Source organism: Schistocerca nitens, chromosome 1, assembly GCF_023898315.1.
Source record: "Schistocerca nitens isolate TAMUIC-IGC-003100 chromosome 1, iqSchNite1.1, whole genome shotgun sequence".
Taxonomy (NCBI): Eukaryota; Metazoa; Arthropoda; class Insecta; order Orthoptera; family Acrididae; genus Schistocerca; species Schistocerca nitens.
This window is the reverse complement of record NC_064614.1, coordinates 413,372,669-413,392,561: the sequence shown is the minus strand read 5'-3', so window position 1 is coordinate 413,392,561 and position 19,893 is coordinate 413,372,669. Positions and strand designations below refer to the sequence as shown.

At 42.5% G+C, this 19,893-nt stretch overlaps 1 protein-coding gene across 3 annotated transcripts in view; it reads left to right on the top strand.

Moving 5' to 3' along the window:
• LOC126249838 (matrix metalloproteinase-2-like) overlaps positions 1-19,893 on the top strand; it is a 935,541-nt gene that overhangs the window by 901,969 nt on the left and 13,679 nt on the right. For all 3 annotated transcript variants that reach the window (XM_049951509.1, XM_049951511.1, XM_049951510.1), the window contains one exon: positions 12,530-12,688. In XM_049951509.1, coding sequence (XP_049807466.1) covers positions 12,530-12,688 — 159 coding nt within the window. The remainder of the gene's footprint in view (positions 1-12,529; positions 12,689-19,893) is intronic.

Here is a 19,893-nt window from a genome sequence, read left to right as displayed (position 1 = left end):
GTCATCTCACGCCAGCACATTCCATAACTCTACAGCAAACAGATGCCAGTAAAACTTTAATTTTTGCTGTGACGTAGGATACTCCATTGTTCCTGAACCAAGAGAAGCTGCAGGAGGATGAGGCGCCCCAGTTCATCGGCATTTCGACATAGAGTCTAATTCTGGGCTTCACAGCAAATGTGTTCCGCGAGCAGGCGGCGGGCAAACGCCTGCGAGCAGTCAGCACTGTACCCCACCATCGTCACAAGGAGCAGGGTGGGGACTTACATAATCAAGGAAATCGATCATCAGGGAAATGGCTGTCGCATTGTAGATCAGTTACTTCAAGCTGCAGATCATCAGGAATTGGGTGGTGAAAGATTTTTTATTTTCCCATTTGGTTGCGCTACGGATACTGATTTGTTTCCCAACATGACTGGCGCACCGTCTGTAAGACGCATGTTGTTGCTGCTGCTATTGTTGTTGTCGTTGTTGTTGTTGTGGTCTTCAGTCCGAAGACTGGTTTGATGCAGCTCTCCATGCTATTCTATCATGTGTAAGTGTCTTCATCTGCGAATAACTACTACAACCTGTATCATTTTGAATCTGCTTACTGTGTTCGTTTCTTGGTCTCCCTTTCAGTACTATACTAATGATCCCTTCTTCTAGTCAGGTTGCACCACTAATTTCTTTTCTCCCCACTTCTATACAGTACCTCCTCATTAGTTACGCGATCGACACATCATCTTCGACATTCTTCTGTAGTACCAAATTTCAAAAGCTTTTATTCTCTTCTCGTCTAAACTGTTTATCTTCCATCCTTCACTTCCCTGCGTAGCTACCCTCCATGCAAATACTTTCAGAAAAGTATTCCTAACACGTAAATCTATATTCGACGATAACAAATTTCTCTTCTTCAGAAACGTTTTTCTTGCCATTGCCTCTCTACTTCGGTCTTCATCAGTTATTTATAACAAAAGTCATCTAATACTTCAAGTGTCTTCTTTCCTAATCCTCTCAGCATCGCCTGATTTAATTCGTCTTCATTCGATTATCCTCGTTTTGCTTTGGTGTTCATGTTATATCCTGTTGTTAACATCGAGTATAGATTTAAGTGTCAGGAAGTCGCTTCTGAAAGTATTTGTATGGAGTGTAGCCATGTATGGAAGTGAAACATGGACGGTAAATAGTTTGGACAAGAAGAGAATAGAAGCTTTCGAATGTGGTGCTACAGAAGAATGCTGAAGATTAGATGGGTAGATCACATAACTAATGAGGAGGTACTGAATAGGATTGGGGAGAAGAGGAGTTTGTGGCATAGCTTGACCAGAAGAAGGGTTCGGTTGGTAGGACATGTTCTGAGGCATCACGGGATCACCAATTTAGTACTGGAGGGCAGCGTGGAGGGTAAAAATTGTAGGGGGAGACCAAGAGATGAATACACTAAACAGATTCAGAGGGATGTAGGTTGCAGTAGGTACTGGGAGATGAAGAAGCTTGCAGAGGATAGAGTAGCATGGAGAGCTGCATCAAACCAGTCTCAGGACTGAAGACCACAACAACAACCTGCTCTCAAGACACTGTAAACTCCGTTCAACTGCTCCTCCAAGTCCTCTGCTGTCTCTGACAGAATTATTGGCAAACATCAAAGTTTTTATTTCTTCTTATTGAACTTTAGTTTCTACTCCAAAATTGTGTTTGACGCATAAACTAACAAATACGATACGATGTCGGTGTTAAGTAACGCCGTGGGAAGACAGACCGGCTACAACCGTTACTGGTATTTTAGTTCTGAATGACAGGTATTTATGGTATTTGTGTGGTCTGCTGTGTTCTGGCCTTAGGTATGCCTGTACGTACAGTGTGCACGAGTTGTCCCCACCTCTTCTATACGAGAGTTTCGCATTGTCGTTGCCAGACATCGGTTATATTGCAGAATGACACCAACCCTACTCTGGAAATATTTTTACCGAGTGATGTAGCAATGAAGTACAGTGCTTCATTTGCTTTAAAAGATTAAAGATTTGTCTGCTATTTGTATGAAAAATAAAAAAGGAAATTATGCTAAAGGTAATAAATTAAAAACTCAACAACAATTCATTCACAGAATACAATAAAAATTGAAAGTAGCTGATCTGTTGGCCGCGTCTACATAAATGGCTTTATGGGTCTGTAGTCCTTAAAAATCGACAAACTAACGACAAAAACATAGTTCTTCGATCTCAGTTTTCTCCCTTTAGCACCGACTATTCGTAATGCCCAAATAGTGGTAAGACCCCCCTCCCCCCTGATTACAACATGATTTTTGAGCAGTTTAAAAAAACTTTAATCTATAGAAGAATATTGGTGCCTTTCTGTAGTATTCAACCACATCACTTTTTAAGGAAAGCAGCTAAAGGCGAACAGATTAAGGTTTCTTTTACTTGCGTATTTAGTGCAGTATTTTGGTTCCATGTACCTTGAAACTTCTAGTAATTTTGAGCGGTTAATAGTCAGGTTAACAAATCTTAAATCTTTTAAAGCAAATGAAGCACTGTACTTCATTGCTACATCACTCGGTAAAAGTATTTCCAGAGTAGGGTTGGTGTCATTCTGCAATATAACCGATGTCTGGCAACGACAATGCGATACAGTTCCCCACAGTCGTTTAATGAACAAAGTAAGAGCATATGGACTATCAGACCAATTGTGTGATTGGGTTGAGGTGTTCCTAGATAACAGAACGCAGCATGTCATTCTCAACGGAGAGAAGTCTTCCGAAGTAAGAGTGATTTCAGGTGTGCCGCAGGGGAGTGCCATATGACCGTTGCTATTCACAATATACATAAATGACTTGGTAGATGACATCGGACGTTCACTGAGGCTTTTTGCAGATGATGCTGTGGTGTAACGAGAGGTTGTAACAATGGAAAATAGTACTGAAATGCAGGAGGATCTCCAGCGAATTGACGCATGGTGCAGGGAATGGCAATTGAATCTCAATGTAGACAAGTGTAATGTGCTGCGAATACATAGAAAGATACAGCCCTTATCATTTAGCTACAATATAGCAGGTCAGCAACTGGAAGCAGTTAATTCCATAAATTATCTGGGAGTACGCATTAGGAGTGATTTAAAATGGAATGATCATATAAAGTTGATCGTCGGTAAAGCAGATGCCAGACTGAGATTCATTGGAAGAATCCTAAGGAAATGCAATCCGGAAACAAAGGAAGAAGGTTACAGTACGCTTGTTCGCCCACTGCTTGAATACTGCTCAGCAGTGTGGGATCCGTACCAGATAGGGTTGGTAGAAGAGATAGAGAAGATCCAACGGAGAGCAGCGCCCTTCGTTACAGGATCATTTAGTAATCGCGAAAGCGTTACGGAGATGATAAACTCCAGTCGAAGACTCTGTAGGAGAGACGCTCAGTAGCTCGGTACGGGCTTTTGTTAAAGTTTTGAGAACATACCTTCACCGAAGAGTCAAGCAGTATATTGCTCCCTCCTACGTATATCTCGCGAAGAGACCATGAGGATAAAATCAGAGAGATTAGAGCCCACACAGAAGCATACCGACAATCCTTCTTTCCACGAACAATACGAGACTGGAATAGAAGGGAGAACCGATAGAGGTACTCAGGGTACCCTCCGCCACACACCGTCAGGTGGCTTGCGGAGTATGGATGTAGATGTAGATGTAGATGTAAAACAGAACCTGCATTCAACCGAAAAAATGACGTTTTGCCATTCGTGCACCCAGGTTCGTCGTTGAGTACACCATCGCAGGCCCTCCTGTCTGTGATGCAGCGTCATGGGTAACCGCAGCCATGGTCTCAGAGATGATAGTCCATGCTGCTGCAAACGTCGTCGAATTGTTCGTGCAGATGGTTGTTGTCTTGCAAACGTCCCCATCTGCTGACACAGGGATCGAGACGCGGCTGCACGATCCGTTACAGCCATGCGGATAAGATGCCTGTCATCTCGACTGCTAGTGATACGAGGCCGTTGAGAACCGTCACGGCGTTCCGTATTACCCTCCTGAACCCACCGATTCCATATTCTGCTAACAGTCATTGGATCTCGACCAACGCGAGTAGCAATGTCGCGATACGATAAACCGCAATCGCGATAGGCTACAATCTGACCTTTATCAAAGTCGGAAACGTGACGGTACGCGTTTCTCCTCCTTACAGGAGGCATCACAACAAGGTATCTCCAGTCAACGCCGGTCAATTGCTGTTTGTGTATGAGAAATCGGTTGGAAACTTTCCTCATGTCAGCACGTTGTAGGTGTCGCCACCGACGCCAACCTTGTGTGAATGCTCTGGAAAGCTAATCGTTTGCATATCACATCATCATCTTCCTGTCGGTTAAATTTCGCGTGTGTAGCACGTTATTTTCGTGGTGTAGCAATTTTAATGGCCAGTAGTGTATAAGGAGACGTGCATATGATGAGCGCCTGGTGCAGAGACTGACAGCGGAACCTTTAACGCAAACAAGTGCGTAAAATAATGTGTGAACAAGGGCGCTAGACAACATAAAAATTATATCTTTCGAGGGTACGATAAGCAAATGGTTCAAATGGCTCTGAGCACTATGGGACTTAACATCTATGGTCATCAGTCCCCTAGAACTTAGAACTACTTAAACCTAAGGACATCACACAACACCCAGTCATCACGAGGCAGAGAAAATCCCTGACCCCGTCGGTAATCGAACCCGGGAACCCGGGCGTAGGAAGCGAGAACGCTACCGCACGACCTCGAGCTGCGGACAGGTACGATAAGCGATTAGGCAGAGAATGACACTAGAATGAACGTGAACTTTGTGGACAGTTGACGTCAAACTGAATAATCATGAAGAAGTGTGATTCACCTGCGAAGGAGTTCGCTTACAAGCCGTCGGTTGACCAAACCTTTCGCTTTGTTTTACGACAAGGACCAATAGCAAACTGAATTAATGAAAGAAGGGGTGGAGAGAGGAGTAAAAGAACGTCTAAATCTACATGACTACTGTGCAATTCACACTTAACTGCTTGGCAGAGGGTTCCTCGACCCATCTTCGGGCTATTTCTCTGCCAATCCACCCTCGAACAGTGCGCAGGAAAAACAAACACTTAAATCTTTCCGTGCGAGCTCTGATTTCTCTTATTCTATTACGATGAACATTTCTTCGTATGTAGCCTGGCGTTAACAATATATTTTCGCAATCGAAGGAGAAAGTTACTGACTGAAATTTCATGAAAAGGTATCGCCACAACGGAAAACATCTTCGATTCAATGACTGCCGCCCCAACTTGCGTATCATATCCCTGACACTACCTCCCCATTTCCAGATAATAAAAGACGAGTTGCTATTCTTTGAATTTTCTCGATGTCCTCCGTCAATCTTACTGGTAAAGATCCCATATCACGCTGCAGTACTTCAGAAGAAGACGGACAAGCCTAGTGTAGACAATCTCTTTAGTAGACCTGTTTCATTTCCTAAGTATTCTGCCGCTTAAACGCAGTTCTGGGTTGCCTTCGCCACAATACTTCGTTAAAATTCCAGTCTAAGTTGTTCGTAATTCTAATCCCTAAGTATTTAGATGAATTGACAGCCTTCAGATTCGTGTAATTTATCGTGTAACCGAAATTTAATGGATCCCTTTTGAGTATTCATGTAGGTGACCTCATACTTTTTTTATTTAGAGTCAATTGCCACTTTTCGTACCGTACGGATACATTGTCTAAGCATCTGCGTGAGTCGCCGTAGCATTGTCTAGTACGCGCACACTGTCACAGAAATGCTTAACAAACTCCATTGAAGACGAAAGCCATACTCTCAAAACACGCCAGCCTGTGTGGTTCTTACTTCTTAAGCTGTGTCAATATAAAATCTCTAACTTTCGTAAAATGTAGTTCTCAAATTACTGAATTCAGATATTATGTAACGAAGACGGTGGTATTCCTAAAAGCACGAGCTTTTATAGAGGGTGATGCGGTTTGAAAACTGTGGGTACATTTTTCACAATTGTCGCCCCGAAGAACTTCTGAATCGTATAATCAGTTTAATAATAGAATTGGACACAACAAAAGTTTGCAAAACGTTCGCTAAGTAAAAGTATATATCGTGATCCGCAAGTGGAGTAAACTGAATAACGTTATTCTCTGAAGTTCGTTCTTCGCAACTGCTGTTCATTTTCTAATTTATTTTATGCAGAAAAAAAGTGCAAAATCCTTAAATAGCGTCAAGCGTTGAAACTAGTGCTTTACTAAATCGTATAAAGTCAAACGTGTGGGTGCGATACACGAATTCTTATAGCGCTGCTTAAATACTTTTCTGTGAACTATTATTCAACGAAGTCGAGTTGCGTTCGCTTACCACCTGTTTGGTAACTTCTACAGTTGCTTTGCTAAATACCGGCGAGCAACGGCCTATGTAGATCGATAGGCGTGTCTCCGGTCGATTTCTAATGTTAGAAGGGTGATTGCAACCGTGACCTTTCCCCTTTCTGAATAATTCGTCTTGAGCTTCAGACCGGCATTTGTCTGGCGCTTCATGAGGAGCATTCTCTCACCTCAGTAGAGTAAGGCAGCGGTGTTTTCGTAAAGAAGCGAGCAGAAACCCAGACATTAAGCGGTAACAAAATTTGCTATAGAACACGAAAATTATCGGAGATTAACAGTTACTCACAGAGACCAGTGAACACGCACTTCAGAGTTCTACATCTACATCCATACTCCGCAAGCCACCTGACGGTGTGTGGCGGAGGGTACCTTGAGTACCTCTATCGGTTCTCCCTTCTATTCCAGTCTCGTATTGTTCGTGGAAAGAAAGATTGTCGGTATGCCTCTGTGTGGGCTCTAATCTCTCAGATTTTATCCTCATGGTCTCTTCACGAGATATACGTAGGAGGGAGCAATATACTGCTTGGCTCCTCGGTGAATGTATGTTCTCGAAACTTCAACAAATGCCCGTATCGAGCTACTGAGCGTCTCTCCTACAGAGTCTTCCACTGGAGTTTATCTATCATCTCTGCAACGCTTTCGCGATTACTAAATGGTCCTGTAACGAAGCGCACTGCTCTCCGTTGGATCTTCTCTATCTCTTCCACCAACCCTATCTGGTACGGATCCCACACTGGTGAGCAATATTCAAGCAGTGGGCGAACAAGTGTACTGTAACCTACTTCCTTTGTTTCCGGATTGCATTTCCTTAGGATTCTTCCAATGAATCACAGTCTGGCATCTGCTTTACCGACGATCAACTTTATATGATCATTCCATTTTAAATCACTCCTAATGCGTACTCCCAGATAATTTATAAAATTAACTGCTTCCAGTTGCTGACCTGCTATATTGTAGCTAAATGATAAAGGATCTTTCTTTCTGTGTAATCGCAGCACATTACACTTGTCTACATTGAGATTAAATTGCCATTCCCTGCACCATGCGTCAATTCGTTGCAGATCCTCCTGCATTTCAGTACAATTTTCCATTGTTACAACCTCTCGATATACTGCAGCATCACCCGAAAAAAGTCTCAGTGAACTTCCGATGTTATCCACAAGGTCATTTATATATATTTTGAATAGCAACGGTCCTACGACACTCCCCTGCGGCACACCTGAAATCACTCTTACTTCGGAAGACTTCTCTCCATTGAGAATGACATGCTGCGTTCTGTTATCTAGGACCTCTTCAATCCAAACACACAATTGGTCTGATAGTCCATATGCTCTTACTATGTTCATTAAGCGACTGTGGGGAACTGTATCGAACGCCTCTATGTTCAAGCTTGGCTGTACTGTTTCATTCGAGGAGTACTATGTAGATGTGAATCGCACAATGTACGTATAAAAAGTTATTCCATGCTTGAAGATCACAAATCCGCCATAATTATGAGCAAACTTTTTTTTAATCATATTTCAGTTGTGTGGCACGTAGCTGTCTGCGCCTCTGGGTGATCGAAGTGTTATCGAAGTGGGTGGAGAGTCTCTTTAACTGCTTCTCCTTGAAAATAACACTTTAATACGATAGAGGGAGTCCTCGATCGTTATTTATTGTCCAAACACATTTCGTTACATTTTTATAGGGAGTTTTATAGATGACAGAAAATATAGGTCGCGATCACACTCTTCAGTGGTGGCGCGCACATCACACTGTTTACGAAATGGACGGGCGTAAAATTCCTACCTTAGCTCTGTTAAAACGCTCACTCGCACCCTTGTTCATAAGCTAGTCATGTTGCTTTGTCTGTAGAAGACGTAAATAAAAATTTCAATATCCTTGAACGTGTTATAAAGCAAGAAGGGTAGTACCATGTGTGGCTCCTCGTCCTCCTCCTTTTTGTAGCCTTTCGTGGATCCTAAATTTTAGTTTGAAAAGTTGGCGGGTGACAATGTCTTCGATCTCCAGGGCCGTGTTCAGTTTATTATTATTTAAAGCTGGGAGGACGAGTCACAAACTTCATTAAAATCTCTTGAAACAAAAATAGCGGACGTAACGTAGCTTGACATCGTCGTAAATTGTTTATTCTCAAGCCCTGTTATTAAGCAAGCTCAGTCTAATTCGATGAACAAACACTATTTGTTTTTAACTAGAGTTAATTTCAAACACTCAGAATTAAAATAACTGTCTTGGCACCTTATATTCGTCGTAATTAAGTTTTCATGTCAGATTACACGAAGAGGCAAGAGAGGTTGCTGCAGTGTAGTGGGTGAGATTCTTAAAATAAATGAGTTAGCCAATTGCTCTGTGCTGCGCTCGGAAGTTGACTTTTTCATAAAAATTGATTAACTGCTGTTGAACTGAGACTGACTTCAAAATTATAGTAAGTGCAGTCTAGCAATTTTAAACCAATCAGCCACATTTGTAAAATCGTAACACTTCAGTCATTGCACATATTAAAATTCATAAATAACGAAGCTGAACCAGAGATTACTTTTGATTCTGTTTTATTCGTAACTCGTACGAAACGAAACTTTCACAGATAATACTTTTCAACAACTAGCATAAATGTTACCGATATTCTAACTAAGAGAGAGCTACCAGAACAGAAGATATCGCTACGGTCTAAAACATACTTACATTACTAAAAACAAAACAATGAACAATGTATCACGTACTTGTTATTCTGAAGCCTTTAGCTTCCTTGAAAAATCTAAATTATTTTATTATACTAATAAACTTACAAATTTCAAACAAAAATTGACATAATAACTCATCTAAATAACTCAAATTAAATAAAAATAAATATTTCAGTTACTATACTACGAAAGAATTCGCACAAACAGTCAATAAGGCCATCAGCTTATAAAACCTCCATTACAAATAGTAAGATACAAATTCCTACTTGCTCGCTGTTCTTTATTCAGAAGAAAAATCTTTACAACATCTGAAATAAGACACTTGTAACAAGAAATACAAAATATCTTACTGGAAGTAGCGCAAGCTGTTTTGTAGATTAAGCAAATCGAAAAAACTCACTCCTCAGAAAGACATCGAATATTATAGAACACACTTTTATTTAACTGGTTAAAATGTATCAGAATATATTAAAAACGCGAAGGCTAGTAATGAAAAGATTTGGGTTTAGTGCGGCACGACCAAGCAACACTCAAACCGTCATCGCACCTTTGTGCGATGCAAATCATCGCGCTATACCGACCATGACTATTGAATGGCCACAGACTTTACCGTCTACAGAAACATTTACTCGTAGATGTATTATTGACTGACATTTAATTGTAAGAAATTGTATGAAGAACGTAATGGCCACAGACTTTACCGTCTACAGAAACATTTACTCATAGATGTATTATTGATTGACATTTCATCTTTCGTGTTCGATATTCCTCTGCACTTTCGGAAAGACTCCCCAACGCACTTTTCCCTACTATGACGTCAGAAACTCGCCACGCTCAACTCTCAACCTTCGAATGCACGACGCCTTAACGATCAGTACTTTGGGAGCGACAGCCAACTTATCATCCACTTACTAGTCTATTGGGGACTAATGCGTTCCGAGAAGACAATCCACGACGTCTGTATTGGCTCTTGAGCAAAAAAAATTGACAACTACTGCTCTGTTTTTTCGAGCTCAAAAATCGCACAACACTACGAGCAGCCTCCGGTGGACTCCATGCAAAGCTCTGTTGAATGCGCTCTACGTCCTGGAGGAGCACACGGGCACGACCTGGGGATTTCTCCTTACGTAAACAACCAGTGTCTTGAAACTGCTAGTACCATCGTCAAACACTATGAGACGTACAAGGTGCATCGGCATTTTCTGGACGAAAATCACGCCGCAGAGTTGTAATTGGACTGCATCTGTGGAAACGGAGAACAGAAAATACCATTTCCACTCGACGCACACTGGATAATGAACAAGTGCGCGGTAACCAAATGAAATGGCAACTTACATCTGGCGCCGAGCTAAATTTTGGTGTGGCTGTGTAAGTTGAAATTCACTGCAAGTCACTCTCTTATACAGAAAAGCCAGCGAAAAAGTGCTCCTATCGGAGCACTAAAGAGACTAATATGCTCCTGACTGAACCAGCTGCCTCATTCTGCCTCCTTCAGCCCCTTTAAAAATTTTCCCAAAAACTTTGGCATGCGAAGATATTAACGCTCTTTCTAAAATGCAGCTCACCTGTCACTCCCACAAGCTCCCCTGAATGTAATTAGCTCATACCCAATAGTCCATCGCTGTAGGCCGCTCATACCCATCCACGTCCACCTGTCCATTCTCCCTCACTCATTCAGATCAACTCATTGTCATTATCTTGTTGTGTCTCTGTCACTGTCTCCTGTCTGCCAGCTGAGGCTTCGTTCTGTTCTACTACTATCACTAATGTCTCTTCTCACTATCGCTGTCTCCCTCTAGCTCTCTTACTGCTACTATCTCATTCATTCCTTCCAACTGCTGCTGTCTCTTCTCTCTCTCTCTCTCTCTCTCTCTCTCTCTCTCTCTCGTTGTCACTGTCATAGACTCTGTGTCTCATTATCACCGGCTCTCACCCATTTCCATTTTATTTCTCTCCTGCTGGCACTCCCTCCTACACTCTTTTCCTAACACTGTTTTGTCACTGTCAACTATGTTCTCCTGCCACTGCGTTCCTCTATCTCTCTCTCTCTCTCTCTCTCTCTCTCTCTCTCACTGTCATAATCTCCTTACGTCTTTCTATACCACAACCACTGTCTACTTTCAACCAGTATTCATTAGTTTTCCGTCTATTTCCCACTACCTCTGTCTCCTTCTCTTTCAGCACAAAAATGCACGAATACGTTCGCGTGCCAACATTTTTTTGGAAAATTTTAAAGTCGGTAAGGAAGATAGAATGAGGAAGCTGGGTCAGTAAAATTTTGATAGTTTGCTCAAGAGAAATTGAAATAATGCAAAACTACAGCTCAGACCGGATTTTACCGGAACAACAATTTCGCCTATGCTTCAGTACTACAACACGGGGTTCCCAGAACATTTCTTTACAGAATATTTGTCCGTGCTACGTAGCGAGCGAGGTGGCGCAGTGGTTAGACACTGGACTCGCATTCGGGAGGACGACGGTTCAATCCCGCGTCCGGCCATCCTCATTTAGGTTTTCCGTGATTTCCCTAAATCACTCCAGGCAAATGCCGAGATGGTTCCTCTGAAAGGGCACGGCCGACTTCCTTCCCCATCCTTCCCTAATCCGATGAGATCGATGACCTCGCTGTCTGGTCTCCTTCCCCAAAAACAACCCAACAACAATCCGTGCTACGTCACTTTGTAAACTACGGTTTCGCCTCATACCGTGTTTTATGTGTACAAGTAGGGTAATTTCGAAGCTGTGTATCCTGGAAACGGATAAGTACATTAAGAAAATTTCCAGGTTTGTTTGAAATCGGTATCTTAGGAATATGTGGCATACATAACATCCACTTACTGTGCATAGCCATCCTGGAATGCGCAGCTCGGTTTTGATACCAAAAACCATGTTTTTGGGGTGTTTCTCGAAAACGGATAAAGATTTTTGAAAAAAGAAAGAAGGATGGCATTTCTTGATAAATAGCTAGAGAATATACGGTTGAAATATGAGTAATTTGCTGCCATTAGTTGTTTAGGTATCCGCTGCTGACGGTGAAAAATAGTGAAAAACGCTTTTTCGGGTGTTCTCAAGAACCGCTCCTGAGTTAAATGGTGCCTCCATAACCCCTAAAGGCGTACCATAGACCACATCTAATGCAAAAAAAGAACCAACCGATTTGCTTCATCTGTGGAAGCTGGAGGAAGTGTGTAATATTCCAATTTTGTCTCTGCACAGTAGGATAGTTACAGCAAGACGATCTTTGTGTTTGGTATATAAATGGGCTATCCAAAACACTTGACTCTACCTTTCCATCACCAGCAGAACCCGAGGTACGAACTCCAGAAAAACCCCTGGTAATGGTTGTCGTTGTGGAACATATTGGTAGCGCATGCTGTCGCACGTGTAGCGATCGTCTTGTGAAAGCGGATGAACCTTTTTGAAACACCCTACACTTGAGCCACGGCTCATTTTACAAAGGCTGGGGGTTGAAAGAAGTGCTCCTCTTTGTGTTGGCAGGGACGAGCCTGTTCGCGGTGGCTGCCCACGAGTTCGGCCACTCGCTGGGGCTGCAGCACTCGTCGGTGAAGGGCGCGCTGATGTACCCCTGGTACCAGGGGCTGTCGCCCAACTACAAGCTGCCCGACGACGACCGCGTCGCCATCCAGCAACTCTACGGTAAGCCACCAGCCTTCTATTTAGCCTTGTGCCTCCGTGTCTTACTTTCAAGCTGTTTAAATGGCCCTCGCACGCTCACTATTTATTGCGCAAAACTAAAAACTGCGCAATAACATTGATCGTCTGCGAATGATATTGACGGTTTGTGCAGTACAGGCTGGGCAGAAAGCCTGAAAGCTTGTAAGGGTGTTGCAGGGGAGGTTGTACTGATAAATAATTGTTACGAGAAAAATTCGATACGCTGGGTCGTTTCCGAGTTATTTAGCACTGTAGTTTTCCTTCAGCTCGCCACACGCGCAAATTCAAACACCTGTACCCGCTAAAATGGACTGACATCTAAGGGCCTGTGAGTTACCAGTTTGTTCAAATGCTCATTACCAGTTAGAAATGTGCCTTTTTTCGGAAGTGATAAATTTAAGCTAGGCAAGCAAGTGCTATGTTTGTTCTATTTGCGACACTGTCTCTAGCAGGCTGCTTGAACTGGCACGCGCGACGATATGATAGGCTAACGTCAAGCCTAAATAAACTCGGATACGGCGCAACGTATGGAATTATTTTCTTAATGATTATTTCCCAGTACAATCTCCCCTGCAACATCCTTACAAGCTTGCCAGATTGTTGCTGACCACCCTGTATATTGAAAAAGACTGCACAGAGTCAAAAATATTAACGCTCGCTCGACATATTGCACAATATATTGTACCGTGTACGAGTAATGTGCAGTACACGGCAGTCGCGGGCGAAACTTCGTAATTAGCGCACTTGTAAATAACTGATACAGTGATGCCATATGAACATGAATACAACGGGTAAGACAGATAAAGGAAATCATCTGCTCAAGTTAGCAAGGGGGGTAGTTTCACTGCATGTTCAATACTTACTTAGTAATTAACTGTAGAAACATTCGACAAAAGTGTTTAAGTGTTCAAACCGTGGCCTGTGGGCCGCATACGGTCCAAGGCAAGTATCAGTGCGGCCCAAGTAGTATCTATCACAGGACCGGTTTATGGAAAGTTTTTATTTTCTAAATTACTCGTCTTCTTCCAGTATAGCCCAGGCAAGATAACTTGTTGGACACCCCGGGCTTAAGTACAGGAAAATAATGCTGCAACTGCTTATTTGTTCGTTTCAGAAGCTTTAATTACTTATTGAGAAATACTTAACAGCACTACCTACTGATGTTCTACAACAATGCACCTTACTCTTTTCAGGTTTATAGATCGCTTCCAGCATTGTGGAAATTAAAACGTGACTAGTGTAAGAACAGTATTTTTTCAGTGTACTTAAGTTGTAACGGAGTTCATAAGTTAGTTGAAAGATTCCTCGCTCATCCTTAAAAAATACAGGTAGTCGTCACACTCAGCTGCAAGTTCTATTAGCATGTTAGTATTACCGCGCGTAGAATGTCTTCCAAGACCTTTTTCGTCCATCTCCTCTTGCTCTCGTTTTTTTCTTTTTGCAGCACGCAGCAATCGCAATGCAAGCGAGCTCTGCATCATCGAGTGCCGATGTGTTCGCGATGAAGGCAGAGCTCTAAGTCACTCGTCCTAGGCACAAATGTTGCGCAATACTACTGTGCCGTTCTTGGCCTCGCACTTTCGTGCAATTAATATTAAGAGTGTGGTTTGATAACTCTGGTAAATTTCCATGAAAGAATGGAACATTTTAGTTGCGCTTTGCTAGCCGGTAAGCTAGATTATTCCAAGGATCCTAGAAGAATTACAACGATATACAGCGTACAGCTCATTGTTGACAACCGTCTGAATTCGTCATTGTGTCGACCGCGATTGAAAATTGAGGAGACCGAGTTTTGAACTGTTATTAAACATTTCCGTTTGTGTAGGGGGACTGCCGCATAAATCAAAACAGAGTTGGATGAAGTTCACGCGGACACTGCACTATCACTGAAGACCATTTACTTTTGGATTAATGGATTTAAGCGTGGTCGGCAACCACCAAAGGCTAAGTGCGCTCCGGTCATCAGACTGAGGTCACCACAAAGGTAACCATTGACAAAATCCATGGTACAGTAATGCAAAACAGCCGAATAAAAATTCTTGATATTGCTGAGACTAGGCATCTCAGCTGAGCGAGTGGGTAATATCCTGCACGGAGTTTTGGCTATGAAGAAGGTGTGTGCTAGGTGGGTGGAGCGATTGCCCACAGACGACCAAAAGTGCACCTGACGCAAAATTTCAGTACAATGATATTTAATCCCAATCCGTAAGACTTTCTGCGCCGATTTGTGACAGTTGATGAGACGTGGATCCATCATTACGCACCAGAGTCGAATCGGCAGTCAAAACAATGGACAAAGCCTGGTGAAAGTACGCCGAAGAATGCAAAGACCATTTTGTCAGATGGTGGCCACTGTATTTGGGAGTTCCCGAGGCATACTCCTCAGGTTACTTGAAAAAAAAAGCAGAACCCTAACTGGACGCTGTTATACTTCGTGATGGTTCGTTTGAAACTTGTTTGATGAAAAAAAAAATGCTCTTTCACCAGCAGAATGCACGGTCCCTCATGTGTCAGCCCTAACAATGGCGAAAGTGCACGAATTGGGCTTTGAATTGGTTTTTGATCCACCCTGTACACGAGACTTAGCCTCAAGCGACTTCTTCCTGTTCCCGAACTGAAAACTTTGGCTTGCTCGGAAGAAATTTTTACGAAATGAGGAAGTGATAGTTGCAGTCAACGAGTATTTTGCAGAGTTTGACAGAATATATGTTCTAGACGGGATGAAAAAAATGGACTAATGGAGACTATATCGAGAAGTAGCCCGCGCGGCTAACCGCGCGGTCTAACGCGCTGCTTCCTGAGCAGGAAGGCGGGCCGGTCCCCAGGACGAATCTGCTCGGCGGATTAGTGTCGAGGTCCGGTGTGCCAGGCAGCCTGTAGTAGATGGTTTTAAAGGCGGTTTTCCATCTACCTCGGCGAATGCGGGCTGGTTCCCCTTATTCCACCTCAGTTACATTATGTCGGCGATTGCTGCGCAGACACTGTCTCCACGTACGCGTACACCATAATTACTCTGCCACACAAACATTTGGGGTCACACTCGTCTGGTATGAGACGTTCCCGGGAAGAGGGAGGGGGGGGGGGGGAGGATCCACTGCGGGCCGAACCGTACAATGACCCTGGGTTCGGTGTGGGGCGGCTGTGGGGTGGGTGGACTGATGTGGCCTGTTGTGGGGTTGTCAACCACTTAGGGCTACGGAGGGACGAAGCCTTTCCGTCGTTTCTAGGTCCCCGGTTCAATACACAATACACACTATACACACAAAGTCGAGAAGTAAGGTGAGTTGCTTACGAAACAAACATTTTTTTTTTCTTTCTTTACCAAGAGTCGAGGGGCATGAAAGGGAAGCAGTGGTTGGGAAGGGAGTGAGACAGGGTTGTATCCTATCCCCGATGTTGAGCAAGCAGTAAAGGAAACAAAAGAAAAATTCGGAGTAGGAATTAAAATCCATGGAGAAGAAATAAAATCTTTGAGGTTCGCCGATGACATTGTAATTCTATCAGAGACAGCAAAGGACCTGGAAGAGCAGCTGAAGGGAATGGACACTGTCTTGAAAGGAGGATATAAGATGAACATCAACAAAAGCAAAACGAGGATAATGGACTGTAGTCGAATTAAATCGGGTGATGCTGCGGGAATTAGATTAGGAAATGACACACTTAAAGTAGTAAAGGAGTTTTGCTATTTAGGGAGCAAAATAACTGATGATGGTCGAAGAAGAGAGGATATAAAATGTAGACTGGCAATGGCAAGGAAAGAGTTTCTGAAGAAGAGAAATTTGTTAACATCGAGTATAGATTTAAGTGTCAGGAAGTCGTTTCTGAAAGTATTTGTATCGAGTGTAGCCATGTATGGAAGTGAAACGTGGACGATAAATAGTTTAGACAAGAAGAGAATAGAAGCTTTCGAAATGTGGTGCTACAGAAGAATGCTGAAGATTAGATGGGTAGATCACATAACTAATGAGGAGGTGTTGAATGGGATTGGGGAGAAGAGAAGTTTGTGGCACAATTTGACTAGAAGAAGGGATCGGTTGGTAGGACATGTCCTGAGGCATCAGGGGATCACCAATTTAGTATTGGAGGGCAGCGTGGAGGGTAAAAAACGTAGAGGGAGACCAAGAAATGAATACACTAAACAGATTCAGAAGGATGTAGGTTGCATTAAGTACTGGGAGATGAAGAAGCGTGCACAGGATAGAGTAGCATGGAGAGCTGCATCAAACCAGTCTCTGGACCGAAGACCACAACAACAACAACCCAACTTATCAAACCACTTTCATACTGCGCAATAAATACTCATCGTCTGAGGGCCCATTTACATTCGTCCCCATGGAAGAGGCCACCGACCATTTCCAGTGTTCTGGAGCTCGACCACAGGTGTTGACGGAAGAAATTTTCAGCGCCATAGTTTGGTTACTGAAGGTACTATTTCGCTGCAGCTAACCGCTACAGCGACTGGAAGTGACCGCCAGGTGTTAACTGACAACCGATACTGCCTGTCTTCGTATGTCGTTGGTACTGCCCATCGCAGTAGCGACACCGTTCATTCGTTGTTAATCTCTGTGAAACAACTCGCACGAGAGTTTACAACACGGATTCTAACTGTATTTTAGCCTTTCTTCTTAGAAAAGGGAATCATATTTATGGTAACACAATCTTGTAGGTAATAAACAGTAGAGACAACAAGTAGAAGCTTTTGAAATGTGCTGCTGCAAAGAATGCTGGAGATTAGATTTTTAGATCGAATAACTAATGAAGAGGCAGTGAATTAATGAGAGAGAAAAGAGCATTACTGCACAACGTTGCTAAAAGAATGGGTCGAAGCACAGGACATACGTTGAGGCATCAAGCAAACGTTAATTTTGTTAGCGAGAGAAGCGTGAGAAAGGTCAAGGTGAGGAGTAACTGTCGTAGAGGGAGATTAATGCATCATTACAGTGAGAACTTCTCACTGAGAAGTTTCAGATGGATATAGGTTGAAACAGTTACGCTGAGATGAAAACCCTTACATAATATTGATTGACATGGAGCGCTGCATTAAACCAGTCATGAGCTTGAATACAGCAACAACAGACTCTAACTCTAAATAGGATACTCCAGGCTCGGGAAATATATCTTCTTCCACAAATTATACTTTACGAGCACATTTTGAACTCTTCATGCTTGTAGTCATACAGAACAGGATAACTATACATGTACTCCAATGGCCACTCGTCGTAGTTACCGTCAAGGCCTTTCTCAGAGATTACAACAAATATTGCGAAACGCGCCGTTTCTAGCATGCCCAGCATTCGCACAGCGGTAGATCCGCAGCAGTGCGAGAGCAGACCGATGACGTCACGGCCGTTGACTGCCAAGCGACAATTGGCCCATTGTTTTGCCTGGCAGCGGTAGTATACTGCCAGCCGCTACGGCGGGCCGTTAACAACAGAATAATACCTTTAAAAATTCTAAAAAGCAGAAAGAGAGAGGTTGTGGCAAACAATCGATCGCCATACTGCATCCTCCTCCTGGGTGAAATGCAACACGTCATTGCAGTGCTTTGGAGTCAAGGCGTATATGCTAATTATGGTGATCCGTCCGTAGGGTAGTAACTATAGCCTAGGAGGTCTCTTCGTGCTATTCGAGAGGAATAGGCAATATATCGCCCCCGGCTTTTCATATCTTCCTTTCTCCCACTTTCTCATCAGCAGCTACGTATCATTGCACGAAGTCATTTACGCTTGGCAGTTATACAACAAACACATTATGAAGGAAAATTATAAATGGTTATGAACAATAATAATAATAATAAAACTTCCTGATTTTAACGGCTGAACGGGTCGGGGCCTTGCAACAGTCATCCGGCTTCAAATTTTTACTTTATTTAAACTTGCATTTTCCATGGTCGTGCATTTTCATAATCGATTTGTTTAGTTTTCAGTTTGTATTCTAATTTTCATATGAAAATCGAAGTCTGCATGGATTAAAAATTACGTTCTAAATTATATGTCGGTCATTTCAAAGTAACTGCGCTTTAGAGCTCTTGCTGAATCGAAGCTCCAACCCATTAACTCCACTATAGGTTCAATCTTACTTTATTTGTCGTTATTCCTTTCCCTAGTTTCTGTTCCTTCGTTTACTCCTTTCCCTACATATGCTGTAAAATGTATTATTCCACCAGGTATCCCATCTGCTTTTATCCTTGCATGTATGTACCAGCTTGCGATTATAAACGAAATTTTCTAAAACTCTGAATTATTAATGTGTGAGAACCTTGCAAATTATATACTTTTACGAATCCTTTGCGACTCACTGAGAATAAATTGCAAGTTTGTGTTGTGCTGTTACTAATAATATGCTGTGATGTTGCTATTCGTGCAGTACAAGACCAATAATAAACACTAAAAATGAGATCACCTGGAGTCGACTAAATTCAAGTAGAAACACGAACATGCACAAAATGGAGTATTATACAGAGCAAATAATTTCCACAGAGAATTTTTTTCTGTTTGAATTAATTCCAAGAATAATATTAATAATACCGGTACTACTAATAATAATTAATAATAATAATTCATCCTTTGATTATTTTGTGCAATTGTACGCAGACGTCACCTAGAGAAATGTATACGGAATGTAGGTAATGTAAGGTGGAAATCAGTTCAAAGGACTACTTTATATAAGTAGTGCGCCGGCCTGAGTGGCCGTGCGGTTCTAGGCGCTACAGTCTGGAGCCGAGCGACCGCTACGGTTCGAATCCTGCCTCGGGCTTGGATGTGTGTGATGTCCTTAGATTAGTTAGGTTTAATTAGTTTTAAGTTCTAGGCGACTGATGACCTCAGAAGTTAAGTCGCATAGTGCTCAGAGCCATTTGAACCATATAAAAGTAGTGCGCCTAATACGGAATAATCTGAGTTTTACACGCAGTTATTAATTATGGCGTTTCCGTGACGGCAATAAGCCTTCACCAATAGCGCCTAAACTATTATTAATAAATAGGAGTATATGCTGTGCGTTTTCCAATTATTATTCTGTTTATTAACAGCTGAGAAAATGTAAGAGTCGTTATTGTTTAGGAGCGCTCGTCTTAGTGATCATCAGTGCAAATCTAATAAACATAGTATTAACAGTATCACTGAGGTCGCAAATAGACTGAAAGTATTAGTTACTGATATTTATTTTTAGTTATAACTTATATATAA